Source organism: Filicampus tigris, chromosome 8 (genome assembly GCF_054856515.1).
Source record: "Filicampus tigris isolate MCC_2025a chromosome 8, RoL_Ftig_1.0, whole genome shotgun sequence".
Taxonomy (NCBI): domain Eukaryota; kingdom Metazoa; phylum Chordata; class Actinopteri; order Syngnathiformes; family Syngnathidae; genus Filicampus; species Filicampus tigris.
The window spans coordinates 24,532,763-24,543,862 of NC_141224.1; the positions used below are offsets into that span (position 1 = coordinate 24,532,763).

The window sequence follows — 11,100 nt, forward strand, 5'->3', positions numbered from 1 at the left end:
ATTGGCTGGCAACCAATTCAGGGTGTCCCCTGCCCACTGCCCAAAGACAGCTGGGATAGCCTCCAGCACGCCCCGCGACCCTTGAGAGGATAAGCGGTATCAATAATGGATGAATGGATATTTATTTAACTCATTCACTGCCAAGGAGATGTTTATATGTCTTGACATATAAATATGTTTTTGGGATTGAATAAATCAATATTTATTTAACTCATTCACTGCCAAGGAGATGTTTATTTGTCCTTTCACAGTGCAGCCATTCAATCTCAGAAATTTATTTGTATATTTTTAAATATTTTTCAAACGTGAGGGTAAAAGAGGGTATGAAAATGTCTGGCACTGAATGGGTTTTAATGTTCCGGAATACTGCGATTGGCTGGCAACCAATTCAGGGTGTCCCCCGCCTACTGCCCAAAGACAGCTGGGATAGGCTCCAGCACGCCCGCGACCCTTGTGAGGATAAGCGGTATAAATAATGGATGGATGGATGTTCCGGAATAGTTGACATCTTGGCTTGCTCTAGCTAAAACAGCATTGACTGACTTTGCCTAACATAAAGTCTTAAGGCTAGATAGCAGTTAGCATGCCGAGAGCCAGCAGAATGTACAGTATGTTTAATATGTCGCCTGTTACACTGTTGCAAGATGTGGAAAAGACAAATGAAGTATTCTACATTCTACTGCTTTAAATAGTCACATGTGACATTGAGAGCAGTAAGAAGCAACTTGGGACAAGAGACAATGATGACCACTACGACACAAATTGTTTTAATCGGATAATCATATTAATATAGTACATCATATCTGCATATTGGAAAAAAAATAAAAATAAGCTGTGGGGTTTTCATGTTTTACGTAGTTTAAAAAGTGTTTATAATCTTAGCTTTAAGATTTGCAGCAGTATTTATTCATTTAACGGTTTTTCCACTGATAATTATACAGTATAGAGTTAAACTAAAGTTATTTACACCCTTGCAACATTTGTCATGAAATTTTATTTCGGAAACATACTCTTTTCATTATTATTATTATTATTTTAACATTTTCCCAAAATGGTAAATACCTTTTCTCAAAACAGACATATCCAAATGCTTTTAATTCATTGGGATGATTAGAATGCTTAGATTATGCAAAAAATGATCAAGAGCCTTTATAGAATGTTACCCTGAAAATTAGGGATATGAAAAATCACAGCTCTGAATACTTTTCAAAAAGTCAAATATACCAATGAAACAATGAAATTGGAAAAATAGTTTCCATTAGTAATTGGAATCCAACTTCTGAGCGTCTTTTTGCCATTATCGCGTGTCATTTACTTCACACCAAATAAATTTAAAAAATCACATATCATGCAAGAGTGTGAATAATCATTTTGGTCTTAACTGTACACTCGTGTCACATTTGGCCATTTGTGTAGGACATTTATCGAGAGGGTGCTTTTTGGCAATGTTGACGACCGTAGCTCTGCATTGAAAGAGAGGAAGGCGTGCCTTTAGGAGTATTCCAACGCCTCTGCGCTACGCCTCCCAAAGTCCATCCAGCCCTCGTAATCTCTGTCCTTTATTCTGTGCTCGGGCGCTAGACCGCTGGCTCTGCTCGCGATGGAGGATCTGCTTTGGTAGGGCATGCCTAGAAGAGCCCGAGACAACGTGCGTCAATGTCAGATGAAGGGACTCGTGTAAATACTTCTGATGATGTTCAACAACAGTGGTGTCCAACCTTTATCGAACCGAGGCACAGATTTTACATTAGAAAAATCACACGGCATGCCATCAAACAAAAACAAAAAAAGTAGTGGTGTCAAATCTGTGCCTGTTTAGTTGAACTATAATTCGGTTGTATGACTGGAAAGCAGTGGATAAACAAGTTAATCGTACCATATACGTCACCCGTATATACTGATAAACATAATTTCTAGTGAAATAATAGCACTGGTCAACAGAAAATTTTAATTAAAGATGGCTTTAAGTGTCCCAAAATGTATTTTTGATGTTGGGGTCTTTAATTTTTTAAACCACATTAGGTCTCTAAGATATTCCGTTTTTCCCTTATAAGTTTGACCTATAAAAGTTTACGCAATATGGATTTTACCATATTGTAATTTATAGCTATGATGTTTCAGCAAAAAATTATAGCCATTGCTGAACCAAACCCTTAATTAATAAATATTACATAATAATAGGGGTGTATCGATTCACTTAAGCCCCGATTCGATTTTCCATTTTCAGTTCGTGATTTTCAATTTGATTCGATTTAAAAAAAAAAAAATCGCTTCCATGCTTGTCTCTGTGCGCGAGTGTAGTGCTGCAGACATCCACAAACGCAATACCCAATGGTGTTTGGTGCAAGCGTGTCAAGCAGGGCTTCCAAAAACTATTATATTGGTAATCGACTAATTACCAACAGTAGTCACGATTAGTTGACTAATCAGATCATATTTAAATCACGGCATACTGCACTAGGCTCTTATATGACCATCGGTAGCTTACAGCAAGAATTATTTAAGGTATGTGGTACGTACAAAAGAATAATAAAGAGAATTAAGAAGAAGGTACATTCAACTAGTATTAAACTTTGCAGCTTGTACCAGCATTCTTGACATGTTCATAAATGATAGAGTAATTGAAATTGAATGCAATACTGTGGCCTTCATTTTTTTTTAGCTGTAAATGTTTAGTGCATTTTAAAAATGAACCCAAAACTATACACTATGCTGAGTTGCACTACTATGAAACTACCTATGAATACAAAAAAGAAATACTTGTAAACATATTTCACTTTTCTTGGGCACCAAGACTTTTTCTTTTAATGTAGTAGACAGTGAAATCATATGAGTAAACTTAGGGTTAAAGCATTGTGCTAAATAAAACTAAACACTTGTATTGGTTTTTAATTTTGTTTCCATTTAACATTAATCCAAAACATTTAGTTTTGCTTCTCTAATATGCATAATTTGATCTACACATTCAAAATGTGGGATGCACCCGGAATGGAAAAAAACTTTAAAGATGAGGAGGAAAATCATTTATTCAGCACTCTAAATGAGTAGATCCTAACGGCCGAGGTAGGTTATGTCTTTTATTGTTAGGTGTTGCCATTAAAGGGATGGTTGGGCCGGGATGGCCATGGCCATACTAACAAGTTCATTTTATATATTTTTTGATCGGGAAAATGAAAAGAGTTATCTTTTTCTAATTCATCAATAAATTTGGGAGAAATTAGGAAATAAGTGACTCCATGAATAACGCCTCTTGTTAATGAGGCCAATGTCCGCGCCCCCTACCGTTCTATCCTTGTTCGGTCGGAGTCGCTGGGGAGACCGATTACAAACTCTCCATTGGAAATCATTGCACTTTCATTGCTTATAACGTCCAAAAACGGTGATCAATTGGCATCACTACTAATGCCCACTTCAACCTATCAAAAGGATTAACCTCTCCGTGGCTGATTTATGTGAGAATGAGGAAATGTGGAAGTGAGCAGAACTACACAGATTTATGCTGGGATGAGCGCACACTGCTTCTTTGCTTAAAAAAACAAAAAAACACACTGCTTCTTTGCTGATCACGGTTAGGACGGGCGAGGCATTAAACAACGGTCAGGATATTTACAGAGACTGACGTGGGAACGAGGAGGCGTGCACATTTATTTGGATGAGGAAAGGCCCCAGTTTTTTGACCTACAACACGCCGTCCAATTTGGAACGTAACAGCCGAAAAGTTACGTATAAAGAGCCACGCTTGCCTGTTTGCTTGCTCGCTGACAGTCGTCGTCTGCCTCCTGAGAGTTGACACGAGTTTAGTGTCGCTAAATGTCCGAAATATAACCAGTCAGGGTTCATGTGTGCATGCATGCCCTTGTCTGCTTCACCCTGTGTAAGTGGATAAGCGATTGCCACGGTATTTTTGATTTTGCGGAGGTGATCAGGTGAGATCACGTTTTATGTCAATAAATCCAAACTATTGTGCAGAACACTTTTATACTTTCACAGGTTGAAGTGGATTGGACTCCATGCCTCTTGTTAATGAGGAAAATGGCCGCGCCCCCTACCGTTCTACCCTTGTTCGATCGGAATCACTGGAGGGACCAATTACAAAATCTCCATTGGAAATCATTGTACTTTCATTGCTTATAACATCCTAAAACGGTGATCAATGGAAACCAAAATTTATGTGGACATGCCCACTTCAACATATCAAAAGGATTAACTTCTCCGTGGCTGATTTATATGAGAATGAGGAAAGTGAGCAAAGCTACATAGATTTATGCTGGGACGAGCGCACATGGCAAAAAAAAAAAAAATCGACGCAGGCTGGAAGGACAGTAAGGAGCTAATGTTGTTGTGCTAACGCCTTTTGTTTTAACGGCCTGAAGTTAGTAGTTGCTATTAGCCGTGCAGTTATCCTGTTAGCCGAGGAGGGATAAAGATCAATGCTTGCCTGATGGCTGCCTGCTGCTCGCTCCCAGCCGCCTTCTGCCTCCTGAGTTGACATGAGTTTAGCATAGCTAAATGTCCAAAATATAACCAGTCGGGGTTCATGTGCGCATACACCACTTCAGCCGGTGAACGTGGAGAAGCAATCGCCACGGTATTTTTGATTTTCTGGAGGTGATCATGATGAGCTCACGTTTGCTGTCAATAGATCCAAAGTATTGTGCAGAACACTTTTATACTTTTTTCACTGATTGAAATGGACAAGAGTAGTAATGTGCATTTGCATTTTGGGGGCGATTGGTCGCCGTTTTAGACAACAGAACTGACAAAGCAAGCAATATTACCACACTTGCCTCCCACGTAGACCACTGAGTCCGAAAAAATAACAAGCCGAGCTCCAAAAGGGGGCAGGCCAATTTGTCGTAAATCTAATCACACAAAAGCGCTTAAATCACTACAGAGTCTCTTGGGGGGGCATTTTAGTCCTGATGTCATTTTTACATGCAAACGTTTTATATAAGTGCCAATGTTAAGATCCAAGTGTCCCTTTAAGAGTTTGTGGAAAATAGGTCTTTTTATGTTAACTAAGTGGTGAAATTTCCGAGTTCATAAACACAACACCCGTACATGAATGAGGCAGCACGTCCTTTCTTGCTGTTTGATGTCAAAACTGCATTTGCTTTTTAATAAACATGAGTTCGCTGACTAATGCCTCCACAGTAGATGCTGCAATATGTTAGTGTACCACAACAGGACATGCGTGCGGTGTTCCATCAGACAGGGTACACGGTAGCCTGTGTGTGCTAATTAGCTAGCTTCCAGAAACGACTGTCCCAATGTTATAATAGAAATCAGGCATCAGCCACAACATGCTTCCTTTTTATCACCGCCGTGCTGATATGAAAGGGAGATTCACATCATTTCAATTAATTGTGTGAAATGCGCCCGGACTTTTGGATTCTGTTGTTAACGTTCACTCGGGTAGCCATGACACCATTACCCACAATGTTTCTGTTTAGATCACGGATGAGCTGGATTATCACTACTGCGCTGCATATGGGAATGACATGAGAAAAGGGGGCTATAGTTAACATGGCGATGCGAATCGATTATTTTATTTTTGATCGATTTTTGATAAATTGTTACTTCCCTACAAAATATATCACTATATTACATGTTATCATTATTATTATTATTGTTATCATGCAAATCTGATGTGCCAGAGAACGAAATTGGTCAGCTTTGGAATCAGCGCAAAAAGGTCAGCTAGAATAATTTACTTGCATCTCTGATTTAAAAAAAAAAAAAGTTGACCAGTGTGGCGGCACGGTGGCCGACTGGTTAGCACGTCCGCCTCACAGTTCAGACAGAGGTGGGTTCGATCCCGGCTCCGGCCTCCCTGTGTGGAGTTTGCATGTTCTCCCCGTGCCTGCGTGGGTTTTCTCCGGGCACTCCGGTTTCCTCCCACATTCATAAAACATGCATGGTAGGTTGATTGGACTCTCTAAATTGCCCCTAGGTGTGATTGTGAGTGCGGATGTTTGTCTCTGTGTGCCCTGCGATTGGCTGGCAACCAATTCAGGGTGTCCCCCGGCTACTGCCCGAAGTCAGATGGGATAGGCTCCAGCACGCCCCGCGACCCTTGTGAGGAGAAGCGGTATCGATAATGGATGATTGGATGTTGACCAGTGTAATTTTGGGGCCAATTAAAGGGGAAGTCAACCCAAACATTTTTTTTCCAAGAATACTAGTCGAAACAAGGTGTTCAGATTAATATTGCGTTTGTGGAATATGAGTTAAGCAGCAAAATCCACCTGTTTTTAGCCATCTCAGGCGGCAGCCATTTTGTCACTTCTGTCAGCTGAAAATGACATCACAGTTGCTCAGGGTTCAGGAAACAACCAATCATTGCTCAGCTTTAGAAAACAGGTGAGCCGTGGTTGGTTGTTACCTGAGCCCTGAGCAACTGTGATGTCATTTATTGAATAGATTGTTGCCCCCCTTTCTCCTCATGGACTAGGAACTATGTTGAAGTGAGGGGAGGAGCATCATTTTTTTTCCAGACCAAAGCCCTGTCTAATTTAAGAAAGTAGTGCTTTGCCGCAATCTTACAAACCTTTTAAAACTCATTCACTGCCAAGGATTTATTTGTCTTTTCACAGTCCAGCCATTCAATCCCAGGAATGAGTATTTTTTTGTCGAATTTTTTCAACGTTAGAATAAAAGAGAGTCTGAAAATGTCTGGCAGTGAATGAGTTAAGGGGTAAGGCCTAAGGGTGTCAATTTCTTCGTAACCGGGCTATGCAATTTACACTGTACTATTTTCACGTCCTAATAATGTCTAATAAGGCAGGCTCGCAATTCAAGCGATGACTTACCCAAGATATGTGGTGACTTGAAAAGCATGAGAAATGTCAGGGGACGAACGTAAGAAAAATAAGGAAGGGATGAAAAGAAAAAAAAGCTATAGACAGAAGGAAAGAACAAGGACGATAATGCATCGAAGGCACAGAAAGCAAGAGGGGGGCGGCAAATGCCAGATGGCGGGACTGCAGCACAGCATGATTGGATGGAGAGGAAGCTCGAAGGAGTAAGTATATCCTCTCCTTTTGTCATCACGCTCGCCAAGCGCATTATTACGCACCTTTCCTGGAGATGAGTCTGACCAGGAGCTGGCTCAAGGTGTTGAAAGCCTCTGCGTCTTGTGGGGATTGCTTGTAGTTGGCCTGCTGCTCCGAGGAGAGCGCTCCAGCTGAGCGGGCCTGGCGCGTGTGGTTGGATGACGTAAGGTCCTCGCCATCAGATCTGTTGGGTGTCATCTGGAGATGATCACAGAGGCGCGTCTCCAAAGTATTCTTAAGAACATACGGTTTGTGTGGGTTTGTCTTCCCACTCTAATGCAAGTTTTTGTGGACCAGCTTTCCCTATGGAATGAGATCCGTCCAAATCTTTAGATCGCGCTGGTCTGTGTGAGGGCCACACAAGTTAAATTGACTGATAAGCTCCAAAAGGCAGACAAAGATGTCTAAAGCCATAATACCATATGTGTTTTTATCATACGTGATCCAACTCTTGACACACGACCTTTTTGTCTGAGATATTTTGCCCGTGTAGCCATAATGTGGCAGCCGCACCAAGCAAAGCAACACACCTGAAGTCATAATATAGCTGCTGGACTGTGTGTGTTCATTCTTGTCATTCTGGTTGTACGTGGCAACTCTTGACAAACAACATTTGTGCTGGACAGATTTTTCCTTTGTAGACATCATGTGACTGCTGCATAAAGCAAAGTAAGATACCTGAAGTCATAATAAAACTGCTGCTCTTGTGTGTGCGTGTCACTTACTAGGGATCGCGAGGGCAGACTCAGGGAGACCTTGGACACAGCAGCCAGAAAAACGACCACGTAGATAACTACATTCATGCCTGCAGACAAAAGGTGAGGGTTAAAAAAACATTTAAATGACTTTAAAACCCCTGTGCTGTTGGGTCCCTAAACAAATGAATGCTCCCCAGCTGAGAGGACAAAGAATCCCAATTAAGAGCGATGTGAAAGGAATACGCCCTTAATGTAGTGCAAGAACAATGAGTCCATCACGCACACACACACACCCGCACGCACAGACGCACACACACTGAATGTAAACGGCAGCGTCAGCAGAATCCCAAGGCAACACAACCAATAATCTTTCATTTCTTATTTTGCTCATGTGTTGTTTGCATTAGTCAATATTTATCATACCACCAATGACAGGGATAAATTAGCCAAGTACTTTTATCAATAGGAAAAGAGTCTATCCCATATGATAAAACAACAATAGTTGCAAGCTTGCATCCATATCTTTGAAACAAATGAAAAGCATAACATCCCATCTTGTGTTGCAAACCTAGAAATCAAATCGAAAGCTGTCTTGAAATCACTAATTGAGCCGTGTGTCTTTTCTTTTGCCCACAGTGATGGGATGTAAATAGTCATTCTTTCAATGCTCATCTCATTCCTGTTTGCAGCTGATCTTTGTCACACATTTATTATTCAAACGCTCGTTAAGGATGGGTTGCCATTGGCGAAAGCCCTCCAATCTCCACTCGTCTTCACTTTTCTTTCCTTCTCGCCTGTCCAGCCTCTTAACCACCACTGTGCATTTTCAACTCCAGAAAGCCAAGATATGACGTGCAACAACGACATATTCATTCCCTAGTTTTCATAGCCCCCATCAGAAATTGATGCATTCTTTTAATTGAGAATATTAAATATTTGGTCTTTTGAATAGTTGTCAATAGTCAAATGAATAGTTGAGCTCAACTGAATTTAAATTCAATCCAATATGATTGCACATGTTCCAGCATACCTCTTTATAAATATTGTATATTGTAATTTTGTAAAAAAAAAAAAAAAAGAAGTAAAATAAAGTTTGACTTCAAAAAGAAAAGAAAAGAAAAACAGCAAGGCATACTAACTCGTGCAGCAATATAAAACCTGAAAGTAAGACCAAATAATTGTTCTAATGTTGTGATACTTACCTGCAGCCATGCGTGCTGACGAGGACCGTGGAAAGAGATTTGCTTCACTGGGCAGGCTGTGAGTGCCTGAGAGAGACGACGCAATGTTTTATACACACGCAGGAAGGGGTGGGGCCTAGCCAAGGGGGAGGGGCCTCTCTGGCACCCAAACCGAAGCCGGTGACGCACGTGAAGACGCAAAATGGCTTTGACGTGCGCATACTCGGGGCACATGAGCGTGACAACATAAACGGCATCAATCAAGTCTTCGCTTGAAGCTTCAATCATCTCTTTTCCTCCAAATCTCTGAAACGGCATCACAGCGTTGTGTACGTCACCGCCGTTTCAATTTCAGTGAGTGCAAAGATGCTACGGCCAATGAAACCCACAGGAATGATTGGCACATGTCAGGTCACCTCTGTGTCATAACGCACACATATTTCTTTCTTTTGCTCGTCAACTCTCTTCTACTAGTGATTAAAGTTCAGAACAAATGTGCCCAAAGAGAATCGTAACGTAATGCTCATTTTTTTCCCCCTGTGTCGGGTGTTCACAGAGAGAGTCTCTAATGAGCTGTGTGTGTGTGCGCACGCGTGTGTATGACGGTTTAATAGCACTATAAAAAAAAAGTTGTTCTGTACAATTTGCTGATTCTGTCGTGTTGAAGCCGATCCCAAGTGACCATGGCGGAGGCAGAGGACACCCCGGAATGGAATCATTCAACATTAGTTGATGAAAGTACATCGTGTCAATAAAATTATGACAGGGTCACATGAACAAAACCACCGATTCTGCAAATGTAATTGGCTGCGAATAAAGTTGAAAGGAATGCAAGTGAATACTTTTTTCACACACTTGAATGCAGTGCACCCTCCAAGGTCAAAGAGTCATTTGCTGTTGTTGTTGAGAATGTGAAGAAGGCCGAAGATATGCGGTGGCGGAAAGCAAACACAACAGCATAAGTGTGTTTACTGGAAAAATGCCGGTTGTCCTTCATGCTTTCATGGCAAAAGCCACACACTGTAGCTTACGTGGCGTCTTCGAAATAATGTGATGTGTGGTTTTTAAAAGCTTTCAACTGACTGGTCGAGCTGAAGTACCAACCAGTGCTTGACACATTTATTCACAGCATTCAAAGTCGCCTTATACTATCTTCATTACAATGTATGCAAAGCATTTGTATATGATTGGTCCATTTTTAGTTCCGCTCAAAATAAAATCTTAACATCTGATAAATAATTGCTAAAAACCAAGTCATTGTAAGCTTGAGAACTTCCGTCGGTCCTTCGCTTTGTATTCCTCTCTTGCTAGTTGTTATGCTGGAGTGAGAGGAAAGATAGAAGCCAATCTGTTTGTGCTGGCTTTTTCGTTGATCGACTGTCACATTTGAAGCTCACTTGGGATCTTCACTGGCCCGCTGGCTTGGCTGACTAAAGCACATTTCCAGTGGCCCACAAAAGGCAGTATTCGATTTTGCCATACATATACTGGCCCCTTGAAGAAATTCAACACACAACCATTCATGTCAAAACCGCTGCTAGCAAAAGTGAGATCACTCAATTTTGTGCAGTAGCGTATTTTGTATGAGACCATGAAACTATACTATAAATGAATAAAGACTCACACAAATCGATTGAATTTTCTCGTCAGTTTTCTTTACCATCTCTGAAGTTCAGGAATCATACAATGATCAGATCTGGGCAGCTTTTCCATCCTTGCGAATGCTCTCACCCGAGACGGGCGAGGGCAGAAAAGGGGCGCCGTCTAACATGCAGCCCTCACATTTTATACTGTCTTCAAAATGTAAACATAATGTGGGTTGGTCTCCTCCCTGGCTGGCCCTGCCTTTGGGGCTGATCTTCACCAGCTGGTCCCGTGCTCAGATCAGAGCACGCTGATATTGAACTGATTATGCGATGTGTAATTCCCAATTTGTTTTTTGGTTAACCTGTTGGTTAATATAAAGCCATTCTTTATATATTCAGATCCATTATTATCATACATACATCCGCCACATGATGGGCTTCATGCTCATTTGTCCAACACGGATGCCCCTTCAAATGTTTTGGTGCCCCTTCAGAAACGATAGGTGATGTGGTGGGCGGGTGGGGGTGTTGGGGTGCGAATAGAAACATTTTTTTGCTGCTACACACGCATCTGATGTAC

At 41.3% G+C, this 11,100-nt stretch overlaps 1 protein-coding gene across 1 annotated transcript; it reads right to left on the reverse strand.

Moving 5' to 3' along the window:
• Nucleotides 1-744: 744 nt before the first annotated feature.
• On the reverse strand, nt 745-9,084 carry LOC147144140 (cholecystokinin-like). The gene is made up of 4 exons (XM_086038858.1): nt 8,956-9,084; nt 7,781-7,860; nt 7,079-7,253; nt 745-1,628 (listed from the first exon to the last, which is right to left on the reverse strand). Exons 1-4 carry the CDS (start codon nt 8,963-8,965, stop codon nt 1,492-1,494), a joined length of 402 nt encoding a protein of 133 aa, XP_085894984.1. The 5' UTR covers nt 8,966-9,084; the 3' UTR covers nt 745-1,491.
• Nucleotides 9,085-11,100: the final 2,016 nt, after the last annotated feature.